This window comes from Pinus tabuliformis, chromosome 1_1 (genome assembly GCF_031772625.1).
Source record: "Pinus tabuliformis cultivar Carrire ecotype Pingquan chromosome 1_1, CPIR1, whole genome shotgun sequence".
Classification (NCBI taxonomy): domain Eukaryota; kingdom Viridiplantae; phylum Streptophyta; class Pinopsida; order Pinales; family Pinaceae; genus Pinus; species Pinus tabuliformis.
The window spans coordinates 325653243-325671166 of NC_142297.1; the positions used below are offsets into that span (position 1 = coordinate 325653243).

The following is a 17924-nucleotide window of genomic DNA, read 5'->3' on the forward strand; positions in this document are numbered from 1 at the left end:
ATATTAGACATGGCTAATAGAATTCAATCTTGTTTCGTGCATGGAATGGAGGAAAGCTAGATTTGAGGATATATATGTTTAGAAAAAACTTATCCCAATCCTTTAACAATTACTTTAAATTTAAATTAACAATAATGCATTTCTTATTCATAGAGCTCAATTATCATTCACAACATTCAAATTCTAATTTCAGTGACCAAATAATGAGAAACATTTTGTTATTTATGACTAAATAGTTTTATTTAGTGCCATGGTTACTAACTATGTATTGAATTAGATTGGTTCGTCTAAATTTTTTAAATTGAATGCAAAATAAATAATGTAGTGACCTCACATATTAATGCCTAAAAAAATTAATTAGATTTTTTTTTTCGATAATCACGTTGCTAACCATACACTGCAAATCCATGACATGAAATGCTAGTACATGACCATGAGACACACACAATATATCTATGTGAAAAACCAAAAGATCATAGCCACCAGTAAAAACAATGTGATCAATGTCATAGTGTAATGTTAGTGCATGGCTACGAGACATACATAATGGATCTATGTGACAAACCAAAAGATCATAGCCACTAGTAAAAAAAATGTGATCAATGTCACATTTTATGTTAGCAGGGCTATTGAGGCATATAGAACATGTGTCCAAGAGTAGCCCTCAAAGTACATATAATGATATGCAACTCAAACACAACTTGGGAAGGGTTCCATATAAGAGTGAGATGCCCATATCCTAAGGTCTCCTACTCAACCTTGATGGTATGAATCTACAAAATATGAATAAATGAGCTAATGTCAAACATGGTCGAAATATTCTAACTTTTGATCATTAGTGTATACCACTAACAAACGTGAGGGGACCCATCAATGATGAAAATGGACCCCAAGGTACCTAACATAGTCCACAAAGCGTGAATAAATGAGTTAAAATCAAACAGTCATAGACTCATTAAATCAAGATTCAATGAGGTAAACCCACTATCAATCACGAGGAGGCTTGTCATTGAGGTTTGCAAGCTCTAAGTTCCTACTGGTTCTAGATAAATCTTCTAAATAATGAGGTAAAGTCACCATGGGAATTTTTTTTAAAGGAGGGCCTTATAGTATCCTCCATGAATCGACATGGAATAGACCAAGATATTATGTGAATGGATGAAGTCATGAGGTATAACTCACACAAGGATGGTTGACGCAAAAGGTCAACGAGGACCACAAATGAATGACTGAGGCTTAGACATCCCTTGAACATGTAACAACATAATAGAAAAGTGACTTGGCTACAATCTCCACAAGGTTTAGGGCCTTTTCCTCCTCTCTAAATTCACCATAGCGCACTTAGAAAATGAATCCAAATTGGAGGGAAAACATCCTTTCATAGAAAAATCCACAATTTTTCTATTGCCCATTGCGACTAGACCATTTCTCAGTTTGACGAACTGTCAATACTGTTGGAAATCTCTCACTGAGCTATATAATGGGTCTTCCTCATTTTTTGATGATTTGGCACTTCACTAAGAAGCCTTTCTTTCGAGGAAAGGTCACTTTGTCGCCTCTCAAAATCAAATTTCATCATAAAGCGACATTTTTACTTTGAGGTCCACCTCCTCTTAATACTTTTCATACCATATGTCGATTTTCATCATGAGTATCCATCATTTACTCATGTTTTCAGGGTCCCCACTAAGCCTAGTCTGTGTGGTAGTGTCATCGAGTCACCCTTGTTAAGAGCATATTCGATGAGTCACCCTTGCATTCTTGGATTCTATGTCATGTCCCATCATATCATGTCATTGTATTGCATCCATATTTGTATACCACCCATCCTGTGTCACCCATTTTGGCTTCTAGTCATACTATCCCCATCTCCTCAGGAGTTGAGTTAGTTGTTGCCAGGTCAACCATGCACTTTATGCTCTGACAAGGGAAGCTGTCTGTTGGCCCCTCAGTCCCACTTTTCCCCATTATCCCTGGTGTCATTCCATCAACCACATTAATAGTTTCCCTCGTGCTTTAGTTGAGGATCCTCATTGCCTCCCTTATCAATGGCCCTATTCTGTTAACATCACCTCATTTATTCCAGAAGAATAGCCTAGAGGGAGTTGTATCTTGGTTCCAGCTCCCATTCTTGTTCGGCGCCTTGGATCGAGCAAAGGGATTCATTATTTCCCTTTGACTTGGTTGTTTCATGTTTGTGATCCATACACTTGATGGTCCAGTGATGCAGTAGATTGTACCAGTGATTCCCGGGTGAGTGTAAAATGTTTCAGTCGTCATGAGGGGGTGACCCTTCAAGTAGCCCCCCACATGCCCAGATGCATACCTATTATGCTACAACCTCAATTGCAGTTCTGTAGAGTTGATGAGTTCGGTTCCCACCAATCGCAGTGTTCATAGCATGTACGTCTCTTCTAGATGATCCATTTAGTTTTGTAGAGCCCTTCCTTGTTTAGCAAGGATTCTCTAGTTGTTCTACCCTCCTTCCCACCCATTTTTTGAGGGAAGGGGATTTGTATCTCATGTACTTAGATATTATTGTATTCAGTCCTGGCTCATGTTTTTTCCAAGTACATTATGTATATGGGACACATTGTATTATTTTCTGGCTCTATTATGCCAACATGTCATGTACCATTTAGCATGTACTTCATTGCTTACTTTGATATTTCTGGGTGAACCATTATTTTTTTACTAAGTTATCTTGGCGGGTATGGGTATGCCTCCCCTCCCTCAGTGAGGTTTGGTACCACAACATAAAAGGAGACTTGCATTAGTCTCGCCCCCTTTGTCCCTATCCTCTTTCAAATTTAGCTTCATTGGTCTCTCTCTCTCTTTGACTCCCCTGTGTTGTCTAGTGATTGTGTCTTTACAACATACTTCAATCATATGTTTTTCTCCTAACACTCGTATGTTGGGGTGCAATCTGTTATCACCAAAAAATTTATCATCTAGCCTAATTTACTAGATGGATCAAAGTACAACATGTAAAGCCAATTTTACCATAGTAAAATTGCTTTCACTGTGAGAAATTACTTAATGAACCACCCTTTTTAAGTAATTTATAGTCAAACCCATGAAGAATACTTAAATAAATCATTATTTGTTTATTATTCCTTAACTAATTCCTTGAGATGATAAATAAGTCATTTATTTATTTATTAGTTCTAAATAAAAGTTTAAATACCTTTTCCCTCCTAAACAAATATAATAAAATATTCCAAGAATGGGATCAACAATATTTTATTATTGCTCATTATTCGACGATAACTCAATATTTTGTTATAAATAGAAGGGTTTTCCATTCATTATTAATTTTTGATTATTTTCATTGTTACACTCATTGTTGTAACTCTGATTATTTTCATTATCGCACACCACATTTGAGGATAGCCAAGAACCCATCTCATAGAGGGGGACTAGTAACATTTATCTCATCTTTTGACATGCGTTATAATAAAATTATTCTTTACATATCTGGTTTCCATTGGATGATTGGAGTTATTGCTCTTTCTTTTTTCTATTTAACTATGATTGTGGCATAGATTCGGACTTTGGTAGGTTTTATTTCTATCAGTTACTACAGATCTACAATGTTTAGTAGCCATTTATATTTTTGGGATTATTTTTCATCCACAATCTTAAGTGGATTCTTTTCGTACATCTTTGAGAAGAAAACAGTATAAAAAGAACTTCAGAGAATACGGAGATCCTTCCTATGGGGTGAAGCTCCATTAGAAAGGGAGTGGCTACTAGTATCGTAGGATAAGCTATTTTGACTAAATCTCAAGGGTGGATAGGGCTTCCAAGGGCAATCTATAATGGTAACTATATTGGGTGTGAATATTTGATGGAGGTGGATACACGTGGGGAAAGATCTTTGAAAACTAATGTAGAGTAGCAAGTATGCCCCAGAGACTTCTCAACAAAAATTAATCAAATTGAATACACTTTTCCTGGTTCAATAATATGGAATCTATCAAGGAAAGGAATGAATTTGATTTAGAAACATTGCTTTTAGGAGATCAAAAATGGACAAACAACATTATTTTGAGATGATGCCTCGCAAAAACTGTTGAAACCAGGGGAGCAAGATGATCTTAAGTGGCTAAGAAAAAAAATGATAGCTCAATGGTGACTAGCAATGACTAGTTATTGGATTGAGGGGGATTGAGACTTGAGTTAGCGCTAATGGATCATGCTGGAAAACCAACATCCTAAACTTGATAGGGTGTTTTGGAAACAATTTTGGGGTAATTTACAAAAGCGAAGGATACTTGTTTCCCATCAAGAGCATAAACTCCAAGAGGGTATAAACCCAAAGGTATCTTCTTAGTAAGTGAAGAATATTAAGTGGAAGTGGGACATCAAGATATAAAATGGGAGGAGGTCATAGAAAATTTTAGGGGCGAATGTTCGCCCTTTGGCGAAATTAAGGGGTTTTAAATTTTTAGTGGGCGAATGTTTTGTATCATAGTACATTTTTACAAATCACCTCAAATAGCCCACCTTATTTTAAGGGAGAGGGTAAAAAAGGTAAATTTAGCCATTGAAATTAGGAGTTACAACCTTCCATTCGCCCATTTTCAAGAATAGATTTTATTTAAGTGAATCCATTCGCCCATTTTCAAGAATAGGTTTTATTTAAGTGAATCCTATGGGCCAAATACCATATTTATAAAGGAGGTATGGTAAATTAATAAAAATATAAATAAATGAGAGGTATGGTAAATAAATAAAACATTTTTTATATTTACTCCATAAGTCACCTTATATACATGCAAGGGTGTAAACAAATAAAAATATAAGTAAAGTGGAGGTATGGTAAATAAATAAAACGTTTTTTTATACTTACTCAAAAGTTATGGTAAATAAATAAAAATATAAATAAACTAGACGTATGGTAAATAAATAAAACCTCTTTTTATATTTAGTCCATAACCCTCATTCTATTTATGAAGGCTTAAGAAAGAGGTGTTATTTAAGTGAATCCTATGGGCCAAATACCATATTTGTAAAATAGGTATGGTAAATTAATAAAAATATAAATAAACGAGAGATATGGTAAACAAATAAAACATTTTTTTATATTTACTCCATAAGTCACCTTATATTTACGAACACTCAAAAAATGCGTTATATTTAGGTGAAACCTATGGGCAAAATACTATGGGACAAATACCATGGACTAGATTGTTATTAATACCATGCAAAAAAACATTATTAACCCTAATATTAGTATTAATAAAAATAAAAATGGCACATGGTATTGACCCATGGTATTCACCTGGAATGTAGCCTATTTAAATGGGGGAATTAAACGAGCATAGATCCATATTTACTCTGGATCTACTAACCCCCGAGAGGTATCAAATATGGTGATATGCAAACTAGCATAGAGTGAAAAAATATTTGATCCCTCTCGGGTGGATCAAGAGTAAAAATGAATGTTAAACATTTTAGCTTGGTTAAAATAAAAAATAAAATAAAAATCAACTATTAATTTTATTAATTTTTATAAATTACTAATAATAATTTTTAAGCTCCAGGTTTATGATAACCCATGGTATTGACCCATGGTAATACTAAGATCTTACAAGATTTTATAATTGAGTAAAATATTCGCCATGCCTGGTGAGAGATTCGCCAAAATATTATATATACATATTATATTATTGATAAAATCGCCTTCCATTTTTCCTATATACCATGGAGATTCGCCCATTTATTATACATATAAATTTAGGGGGGGTTCTTAAAATTTTCCCTGGAGGAGGTATGGGCTAAAATATGGAAACAAAAGGTATAGCCAATAATATATATTTTCCTCTCACTCTTGCTATAAAATAAACTACTAAGTCGGGAAAATATCCAAAAAATAGATTATGAGAGACCCTATATATGTCAAATATGTTTGATGTACTCATAAGATCTACAGAACTTATTCAACTATTACATTTTTTCTATGGGACTATGGAATACAATATCTTACTTCTTTCTAAGAATAGATAGAGATCGCTTGAGTATACATAATACTATAGTTAGATGGGGATATCAAGCTTTCTCCAATCCGGTTCTTAACCATATTTGGATCATATTGCTTAGATTCATCCTTTTGGGATTTTGGAAAGAATGTAAGGAAATAATATTCAAAGGGAAGTATATTTCTATGGACTCCACCTAATAATCCATAGTTAGAAAAATCAAGAAATCTATTTTAGCTCTATCATGGTCTCCTTATGATTGGCTAGCATCTGTCAATGAAGCAAGGATTTTGAAGGGGTGGTTCCCCTTTCCTCCTAAGGGGATGTAGCCTTCCTATTTCCCCTGTAACCAGGCTTTGATCCTTGTTAAATTGCAATCACCTCACCATAGTTTTTTAAGTTGAACTTTGATGGTGCAACTAAGGGAAATCTAAGACCTACAAGATATGGAGGTACAATTTCAGACCACAATGGTTTTCTTGTGTTCATTTATTCTGGTATGATTCGTATTAGCAAAAATAATTCCACATAACTAATTGGTCTTTATATGGGGTTAGAATATGCCCATATGCAAGGTTTTTCTAAGATTCTGGTTGAAGTTGACTCCCTAATCATTATAAGTACACTATAGAAACTCCAGAAGGTATCCCACATTCATAAGAATTCATTAAGATGGAAATTGGAATCCCTTTTGGAACATGTATCCTTCATCTCTTGTATTATTGCTCTAATTCCGGCCATGCCTAGGGAACTGGGAAAAAAATTGCATACCTACAAGTGAACCATGGATGTCTAGAAGCCTCTTCCAAGTTGGCTTCAAATTGGAATCTCCTAAAAGATTTTCATTTTAAGGTGGTTTATTGGTAATTATCTCAAAAGGACTATAGATTCATGGATGGGGTGACAAACATTATATACTTGGTGGCGAAAGGGGGGTGGGGGGCGCGGGTGAAACCACTGCCCCACTTGGAAAATAAGTTGGGAGACATAGAACCCATCCCTAGTGAATTTTAATGCACCCATCATATGTGTATAATGGATATAGATTGAGATTTATTATCCTTTAGGCGAAGGTGAAGACAACATGCTACGAATGGTGAGAGAAGATGGTGCATTCATGAGATGGAAGGAGATGTAATAATTTCTCTGGTTATTAAATTTTTAGAAGTGGAATGTTGGAGGCTTGGCTACATACAAAGGGAAGTAAGTGGTGGAGGTTGCATCCACCTCACTAGCAATTAGGGTGTTTAAAATGGGAGCAAGTGAGGGCATTTAAAATGATATTTTTTTGCATACATCTAGCATCCTCTTCCAATTAGTTCAGTTGCGTTGACTACCTAGTATTGATATGTTTCTCCCTTGCTTTCCTTTTTTAAAGTTAATATAGAATTACTTCAGGGGCCTTTGTGTGGCGTCTAAATGAGAGTGGTGGTTGTTTCCTTTTCTATCCTTGCTTTCTCATGCTAGTTATTCCAAGTTGAGCTTACATCTTTCACTATTTGAAAAATCCCTAAGTGATTTTCTATGCCCATTCCCCCAGTTTTGGTCTAAGATTTTCACCCTCGTCTTCCACCCTATCAGACCCATGTTGTTTAACTTCTTTCCTAGAGTTTATCCCATACTCAGTCACACACTTGCCTTTTGGTGTTCTTATAGTGGTGATGGGTTGTTTTGGATGGTGAACTCATGACTAGTAAGTCGCTCTGTTGTTGTTCATTTTCAAGGCCTTCTATTTCTATCTTTGAGAAATTATTGGCGTAGTTCTCTCAGCTTCCTATCACATTTGCTGTTTTATTTTGGTGCTATTGACTCACCCTCTCTCTAACTAGAGTTGAATACTTGTTGGCATGAAGGATTTTCTTTTGTCAAAAGGTGGCTTTGTAGGTGTGTTACTGTTTTTATGAGTGGTGTAAGCTCGACTATAATTCTGGGGGTGGTGGGATTGTATATTACCTTTCTCAATCCGAGGAAATTTGGAGGTTTGGTTCATGGGTGGAGTTGTTTTGGGGTTGTACCTTTGCAACTCTCATAAACAAGGCTAAGATTGGCCATTTTTGGATTCCTTTTTCTGACATGCCCAACAACCATGCCATGCTAGCATGCTCAGGCCCGAAAAGGGGCCGCTTATTCTCAAGAGCTAGCCCATAGATGCCACACTCATATGCATCATCTATCAGTGGCTTGCTCAAGAGAAAGTTCAAGAAGGACTCTTTTAATCTAAGGGAGAATCATCCTCTCATAGGACTGCTCTCTCAAACATGAAGTTGTTGATTGAATGGACTGCTTGGACACACAAGGGGAATGCTCAATAAATACATGTAGACTATAGACTTATATTGGAATTTGGTAGATGGAATTTTTATTGTGTTGGACACTCTTGGACTGGAACAAGAAATGTATGGATATCGTGCATTCTCTTGAACACTTGCACAAGCATCAGAGGCATATGGATGCGAGAATGTAAAGGATTCAGTGACACCTTGGTATTCCTCCAAGAACTAGTGGCATTCCAGAGAACTAAAATGGACCCATTCATATGCCAACATTAGATACAAATCCTTCGTTTAGATATGTTATGATATTGGAGATGGATTTCATAATTATTTTTTTTTAGTCAACTTTGTAAATCGTTATTTAGGCCAATTTCTCCATCTTAGTCATTTTCTTTTTGTCTATGTTAAAACTGATGTATCTCTTTCCTCTTTATTGAGAGTGTACTTTTATTCTCCACAATAAGAGCTAACTTGAGGATATATGCTACACTGTGTAAATTTTAGTTTCTAATGATAATAGTATTCACCCAAAAAAATCAATCTTTTTATAGTTATTTTGCAAAAATAATTATTCATTTTAAAAAAGTTTGTCTAAAAAAATATTTATTAATATTTTAACATATTAGTTTCTTAACCTTTAAATATTCCTTGTCATATGATACACAATCTAAAAAAACATTGTAAAAAAATCAGCATACATATTACGAAAATATATATCTATATATATATATATATATATATAATTATTCAACTTTTTTTCCAAGTGCAAAAAAAAACAATTTATTTTAAAAAATAAACTAAAAATTAATTATATAAAAAATTATCAATATTAACTTAACATCATCTTACCCATAATTAACTATGAAACACCTCATAAGGCTATAACAACATCAATTAACGATAAATTATATTATATATATCAACTAAACATATCTTATCTATTACACATTTTAATCCCATCTTAAAAACTAAATTAAACTGAATTATTTGATAATAGAAATCAATATTGTTACAAATCGACAAAAGCCATTAAAGGTTGTCTCCACGACATACAACACACAACGCCGCTATTATAGGAATGGGATAGGACGCTTACAATACACTCAACTTCTTAAGAGGGAAGCAACATAATATTTATAACCATATATCCGAGCATATACTATTTAAAACAGACAGGAAAATGACGATTTTGCTTTGTTCGCAGAAAACAATGTTAAAAACTATGAGACGGCAACCTTCCATGAAGAGAAAGGAGGTGTTTCTGAGTTCATCCACGTGAAATCCTGGTGATCATCAGGATATCGATTTCCTGAGAATCCATAATTGGATAATATATTTTCTATTTCCTTCATCTCATCAGGTGTGATCTTCACAGAAAGAGCACCAATATTTTCTTCTAAATTCTTCACTTGGGTGGTTCCATGAATGGGCGAAATATCATTTCCCTGATGAAAAATCCAAGCAAGTGAAAGTTGACCCGGAGAACATCCCTTGCTGGAAGCTATTTCAGCTATCTTTGCAAAATTCACCTTATTCTTTTCAAGATTCTCTTCTGTAAGCCTTGGCATTGTCTGTACAAAACATTAATACTTACTAAAATTGTAAAAAACCTTCGACAAAACAATAAAATGCAGAAATTTATCAATGCATTACTAGTAACTCAATATAATCCTGAGAAAATGAACTCAGTAATTTCGGGGAACGGGTATTAAAATGAAATGTTTCGGATAAATATCAAATAAGATTAAGAATGTTAACTTTAACTTTTAAAGCAATACTTATATTTATAATACAACTTTTTTTATATATCAACATTCTTTTTTAAAATACTAAACTCAAATAAAATATAGATAAACGCAGATATACCTTTCTAGCATCATTATTCGTTAAATTTTCAACTGACTTTGCTCCGGATGAAAGAAAACCCCGCCCCAGAGGGCTGTATGGCACAATTCCAATACCGATTTCTCTGCCATTAGAATGTTCATATGTTAATTAGCAATTCATAATACAAAGCTAATAACAATATGGAAAATGCCAACTCCAACATCTAATCATACCTGCAAGTGGGAATAATTTCGTCCTCTACACCCCTAGTCCACAAAGACCACTCTAACTGAACTGCTGTTATAGGATGAACAGCATGAGCCCTTCTAATTGTCGATGGGGACGCCTCCGAAAGTCCGATGTACTTTATTTTCCCTTCTTCAACTAATTTCTTCAGCTCTCCAATCTGTCACAGATGGACACAAAAAGCACCACATCAAACAGCTGTATTTAAAAGGACAAAAAAGTTACGGAGAGATCTTGCTTCTTTTATATGGATGTTTTATGGTGGATTTCGAGCCATTGAGTGTGGTTCATTTCTGTCTGGAAGATGAGATAACTATATCTGTGCTGAAGATGTAGATGAGTCATACTTAATAACAAAAATTTTGACCATAAAAATTTCAATATGAGGAATTCCTAAATGGTAAAACAAAATTGCTTTTTTCACCTAAGCCTCCATTCTAAAATCCAGAACCATTCCAGGAGTAAACCTGAAATCCATTCTGAAATCCAGAATCATTCCAGAAGTAAACCAGAGCTATTGCAACAGCACATACCGTAACTTCAATGGGGACTTCAGTGTCAATACGATGTTGGTAATAAAGATCAATGCAATCCACTTCAAGTCGCTTCAAGCTTGCTTCGCAGCAGGCACGGACATATGCAGGGTCTCCTCGAATCTTCAGTTTTCCATCGACAAAACTAGTTCCAAACTTTGTGGCTAATTGGACTTTCTCTCTAATTCCTTTAATGGCCTGCAAACAACATACCGCAGGTAAAAATTCTATCAAAATTGGATAAGCTCTAGATAATTGCAAATAGAAGGAAAGAGAAAACCCCATACAACAGTCGTACCTTTCCAACGAGGATCTCGTTGGTGAAAGGGCCATAAATATCCGAAGTATCAAGAAAAGTGACACCTCGGGAGACGGCATGGCGGATGAGAGATATCATTTCTTGGTCGGGCTTTGGAGGGCCATAGAAGGCCGACATGCCCATGCAACCTAACCCCAATGCTGATACTTCTAATCCTTGTGACCCCAAACGTAATCTGCCCACTGATGGTAATCCCGCCATTGCTCTGCTCTGCTCTCTGCGCGGCACTCAAACAATCAATCCGGTAATATAGAACCGTTCCTTCTCGTTCGCCCTTAGCCTCGGATGTAGATGGATACAAGCGAGTTTCACCCCATGTATATATATAGATGGAAATATATGTATATGTACCTGCCCTGCTACTTCAATGCCGTAAGAAATAAATCCATCACGGCGTTCGAAATCATTAATGTGGTCTAGGATGAATTGGTCTTTCCTTTGACTAACCCCAGGATCAATTGTCATGTCGTTCTCATTTAAAAAAAACAGTAATCTGGTTATGGGTACAATATTTCGGGACATTGCAGGTTTAGGGTACAATATTTTGGGACATTGCTAGTTATAAATATAAGTAAGCTGATTGTAGTTGGATAATTTCTTCGAAAGCCAAAATTTATTTCAATATATAAAACCACATATTATCAGATAGAATTTATATTTACTATTTTCTTTATGCCGTTTTTATAGATAAGATAAATTGATGTTGATGATGAATCTAGTTCTATAGTGAAAAGATTAATCAATGATATGGACGCTGTCGGCCATTTTTAGATTCGGTAATCCAACAACACCAACCACGAAAAATCTTCACACAGATATTATCACATATTTATTTTATATATTATCATATAGAATTTAAATGTAATTTTTATTTTTATTCTAGTAAATAGACATATGTTTGTCCACAAGAGTAGCTCAAGTGCCAATGGCTGGGTTCCATTCTTTTGCTACCCTCCCCAGAAATAAGGTGAATAAAAAACATGTAAAAACTGGAAGATAAGAAAGTCTTATCTAAACTTACAAAAAAAAATTAACATATGTTTATCTTATTCCATATTCTTTAATATATATATATATATATATATATATATATAAAGTATTATTAAACCTATAATGATTCTTTTATATTATCATGTATAAAATGTTAATATAATAATTTACTCACATTTTATAGATAATTTTTTTGTTTTTAATTTTTTTAATTATTTTATATTAAAAATTAAATAAATTATATATATATATTTTAAATAAAAATAGAAAAAGATTATTTCATATAGAAAAATAAAATAAAATAATTAACCATTTTTATTTTTTTTAAATGGATATGAAATCATTTTAATTAGAAAAAACATTACAATGTTTTATTTATCACGAAAATTCAAAATTTTAATTATTCTGGTAATAGTAATTATAAGGTGTAATTATAGTAATAGTAATTTTAATTATTATTGTGGATGAAAACTGGTAATAGTAATTATAAGGTGTTTACTGGATTTTGGATATAAAGTAATTAGGTGTATTTTTAAAGTATTCTTAAACATTAAGTTAAGAGTTCAATTTTTAATCTTATTTGAATGTCGAAGGAAAAGAGAAAAGCCCATACATCAGTCCTACCTTTCCAAGGAGGATTTCGTTGGTGAAAGGGCCATAAACGTTCGAAGTGTCCAGGAAAGTAACACCTCTCGAGACTGCATGTCGGATAAGAGATATCATTTCCTGCTCGGCACTCAATCGATCGATCCGGTAATATAGTAGTGCTTCTTCTCGTTGGTCCTTGTCACATATCTACATAATTGAACACACATAAAAAAAAAAATTGGGACTTATAATACCGACACTTCATTATAAATCTGGTTGTAAAGGCCACCACCTCGCATGTATATATTTAACCTATGCAGTCTATGGTGTGGCAGGTCATATTAATCATATATGGGTTTAATCATTGGTTAATCCCAAACTTTATTATACCACAGTTGCTACGGTTTATGATTTCAATTCGCGTATGTCAAGGTTGTCCTGCCCATGACTGTTGGCGTTCTGTATGCTTGCCACCCGGCAATAGCATTGACTCTCAGCGTCCTGTTCACGTGACTGAGGTAAGGTTGTCAAGTCTGGAGTTCTCCCGCGCTTTACATTTGGCCATTGGCGCTTGGATCAACGGTTGGATGTTTCCGCATGAGATCAAGGGCCACGGGCGCTCCACTTTACCTCTGTTGGCAGGCAGAGTATATACGCGCCCCTTTCCGGATTCTTCGAGGCTTTTGTCATTCTGCTTGGCGCTCTGCAGCTGCTCCACTCCGATTCACTTCTGCATGGGGTGTCCTTCTGAGGTTTGCGCCGAGTTTCTCCACTATACTAGGCCTGTATGCCCTCTCTGGCGAGATTCTGCTCCATGGTTCTCGCCCTTGAACCAGCCAGGTAATGTTTTTCCCGTCCATTAAGATTTTAAACATGTTTGTGATTTATATGTTGCAAGGTATAGTAATCCCCTGATTCTCTGGCTTGACAGGTTTCGCTCGGCGATTTCCGGTTCTGAAGGTGTTGAAGGATTCTCCAGAAATGTTCCGCTGAACTATGCTCAGGTATTTAACTTTGACAGATGTATGAGTCTTGGTTACTTCTGGTTCAATTCACCTTTGGCTACAGGGGTTATCCTTTGTGCCAAGGCAGGCCTCAACCTGACCTTTGCACGGTTGGCCGTAGATCTTATGGACGGATGCCTTCGTTCCAGTTCCATGCGTTCTGGTCTGGCTAAGGACATAATGATTCTCGCTTACGGCGGTTTTGGGAATTGCTCTCTAGTTACAGGCCTAAAGATTTCGTTTTAAATCTGTGACTCAGATGTATATTTTGTAATTACCACTGTACTGTAGTTTATTCCGAGCTCTGGTCTTCATGCCAGCTCGTCTGTTTTTCATCATAGACTTATATAACTAGACAGACAATGTTTACTGTAATTTGTTACTTGTATGGCGCTATGACTTGCCCATTTTCGTTTACTGTTAACAGTATACTATGAAATATATACATAGGGTTTGAAGTATCTAGATCTTGTATTACAGTTCCCGTTCTGGGTTCTTGCTTATTCAGTTAAGATGGAATGCGCTTCGCTCCCAAAATGTATTAAGGGTTATTTCATTTCTATTATGGGTTACCCGCCGTATATATTTGTGGTATTGAACCGTCGCACCTGCCTCTAATTTCCATAGAGGTATGGCCGACCATTATGGGTTTTTCCCATAACCTGAAACTCTAAGATTTTGAGTAACTTATGACTATGGTTTTATATCATTTTGCTTCTCATTCGTATGGATTCTTTGGAATATATCACCACTGTGTTGATGCAGGACCGCATGAATGCTATAGCATGGTCTTTATTACTTTTGATGACATGCATACATATACTGTCGCAATCTCTAAAGGAATTTTCTCTATGTTACATATATATATATATATATATATATATATCAACCCTCTGGTTGAATAATATCCTGTTTGTCTCTCAGCTCAAGGGTTTCGGCCCTTACCCGATGCTGTGAGATCTCTAGGAAGTCGTTGATACAATTCGACCTGGCTCGGATTAAAAAATTATCTAATCTTGAATACCCTTACGGTATACTTGTTTTTCCTAAAAGTCTGCTTCTTAGAAATGTATATCAGTTTACGGTTAAAGATAATCGTTTTTGTCACACGACTTGCTTGGGTATGGACTAGTGTATAATGAACCATAAAGTCAAGATATTGTTCGACCCAGAACTCCATTCTTGCTTATGTAGCCGAGTTCCATTTGGGTCTCCCTTTGACTATGACTGTTAGTTGATAGGGATAAGGGATTCTTTCGAAATGCATTGATTTCTTTATCTGGGGTTCTTACACATACGCTGCCTGTATTTGGTAGACAGTATATATATATATATATATATATATATATATATATATATATATATATATATATATATATATATATATATATATATAACATCGTCTTTGTTTTCCTTTTACAACAAATAGTGTGTACCCGCGTACAGTTAACTCTTAGTTTATACTTTCTTGGATTTGTACAACAATATCATGCTAGATTTATACAACAATATCATGCTAGATTTTTACAGCAATATCATGTTAGATTTATACAACAATATCATGCTAGATTTATACAACAATATCATGTTAGATTTATACAGCAATATCATGCTAGGTTTATACAGCAATATCATGTTAGATTTATACAGTAATATCATGCTAGATTTATACAGCAATATCATGCTACTCTCAGTTTAATCTAACTTTTATATTCGTACAACATTATTATCTATAACTGGTACAGATAGTATACCCATAACATATTCTGTTCACTACTACTGCACAAATAATAATAATCAGTCTATCAATTACACACATAACTCTGGGGACATAAAGGTTCCACTACTTACCTGGTCTCCTCTGATAAGGTGAGTCTAGAACTAGTCTCCTGCCAAATCTCTGTGTAAGCTTGTTATCCTCCCAACCGTGAGATCAGTCTTTCAAGACCTGAGTCTCCCCTCAAGCTTCCGCTTACTGGATCAATATCCTCAGTAAGCCAACACTGTGTGCTTCACTATCTGGTCCTTACCAGACTTAGTCTTTTTGTTTTTCTAGGGTTCTCTCTTCCCCTTCCTCTTCCTCTGCCTGTCTCTATAGCCCATAGTTTTTCCACCCACCTCCCTTTTTCCTGGAAAACCTTCCAGTTAGGGAAGGTGGTTATATTAAATAACTTTTCTTTTCCAGTTCCCTTTTGGGAATTCAGATATCTTCATGATTAATTCCTTTAATCATTAATTTAGTGAACATGTCACATCAACAGAATATCTTTAAAAGAAAATAAGTTACTCAATATTATTTCAATTCAGTTTTCTATGCTATAGTAACTTTCAAATAATTACATTTTTTTACGGGGTCATCACATCTCCCCCTCCTGAGATTGGACATCGTCCCGATGTCTAGTGTCTCCAAACAGTTCCGGATAAGCTTTGCGAAACAGATCTTCGTCCTCCCAAGTGGCCTCTTCAGGCCCATAGTGCTGCCACTGCACTTTAATTTGGGTAATAACCCGCTTCCGCAACTGCACTTCTCTCCTATCGAGAATGCTCAGTGGCTCGACCAGGACCTCTCCTTCCGGTTCGACCTGCAACCAATAACAGTATCAGTCTTTTGTTCCGATCACTTTTCAATTAGTTCAACTAAAAAAAGTCCTTACCCTTATATTCTGCCACTTGATCACATGCTTAGGGTCATAAACATACTTCTTAAGCATGGATACATGGAAAACATTATGAATTCTAATGTGGCTAGGTAAGGCTAGCTGATAAGATACCGGCCCAACCCTCGCTAAGACCTGAAAAGGTCCGAAGTAGCGGGGTACAAGCTTAGCACAACTGCTCCACTGCAGAGTGCTCTTCCTGGCCTGAATTCTGATGTAAACGTGATCGCCCACTTGATACTCTTTGAATCTTCTTTTCTGGTCTGCAAAATTTTTCTGCCGATCTTGAGCGGCCTTCAGGTTGGCTCGCACCTTTTTGACCATGTCCTCCATCTCCTTGAGCATTTCTGGTCCCAATCTTAATTTGTCCTCCGGGCCACTCCAATTTGAGGGCGTCCGACATTTCCGTCCATACAAGACTTCGAATGGAGACATCTGAATTGATGTATGATATCCATTGTTGTAAGCAAATTCTACCAGATGCAAATAGTCCTCCCATTGGGTCGGTTTCTGCATGACACATGCCTTCAACATGTCCTCCACCATCTGATTTACTCTCTCCGTCTGTCCATTAGTCTGGGGGTGGTAAGCTGTGCTAAAATTCAGCTGTGTACCCAATTCTGCAAATAGCGCTCTCCAAAAGGCGGACGTAAACTTTACATCCCGATCTGATATTATAGTCTTTGGGAGTCCATGAAGTCTGAACACATTTTGCATGAAGATGTGCGCAATTTGCACTGCGCTGTAGGTGGATTGTACGGGTATGAAATGTGCTGCCTTGCTTAGCTTATCAACCACTACCATAATGGAGTCATTGTTTCTTTTTGTTTTAGGCAGCCCAGTTATGAATTCCATTGATATAATTTCCCATTTCCATTCTGGAATGGGCAGGGGTTGCAATAATCCAGCCGGATGCTGATGCTCCGTCTTGATCTGCTGACACTCCAAACATCGCGCTAAATATTCAGCCACATGCTTTTTCATTCCCGGCCAGTAATACTGATTCCGAAGTGCAGTCAGCATTTTCTGGTACCCGGGATGGCCAACGTAATAGCTAGTATGGAATTCGTTCAAGATTAAGTTTTTGAGGTTGTTGTCATTTGGTACAAACAGTCTTTTTTTGTAAAGCAGCATTCCATCCTTGCTAATCTCATATTCCTGCGGACTTCCCTCGCTGGAAAGTGGCATTTGCTGCTTCAACCGTTGGTATTCAGCATCTTGGCTTGCTGCTGTTTTCATCATTTCCTGCAAGGAATTTTCCCACTTACTGAATGTAATTTCATACAAACATTGTACCTTTCGACTTAGAGCGTCGGCTACACGATTTTCCTTTCCCTTCAGATGCTTGATGTCAAAATCGAACCCACTTAAGAAATCTGCCCAACGGGCTTGTCTTGCATTCAGTGTGGGCTGACTAAAGTAGTTTGTTAAGCTATGATGATCTGTTAATAACAGAAATTTCCTTCCTAGAAGGTAGTGTCGCCACATCTTCAGCGCATGTAT

At 36.0% G+C, this 17924-nt stretch overlaps 1 protein-coding gene across 1 annotated transcript in view; it reads right to left on the reverse strand.

The window, feature by feature from the left end:
- Positions 1-9281: 9281 nt before the first annotated feature.
- The window catches only part of LOC149212883 (putative aldo-keto reductase 4), a 41333-nt gene continuing 32690 nt past the window's right edge, over positions 9282-17924 (reverse strand). Inside the window, exons 6-8 of the mRNA XM_089391917.1 lie at positions 10318-10475; positions 10124-10226; positions 9282-9828 (exon numbers count right to left, since the gene is read on the reverse strand). Coding sequence (XP_089248043.1) covers positions 9478-9828; positions 10124-10226; positions 10318-10475 — 612 coding nt within the window. The 3' untranslated portion in view covers positions 9282-9477. The remainder of the gene's footprint in view (positions 9829-10123; positions 10227-10317; positions 10476-17924) is intronic.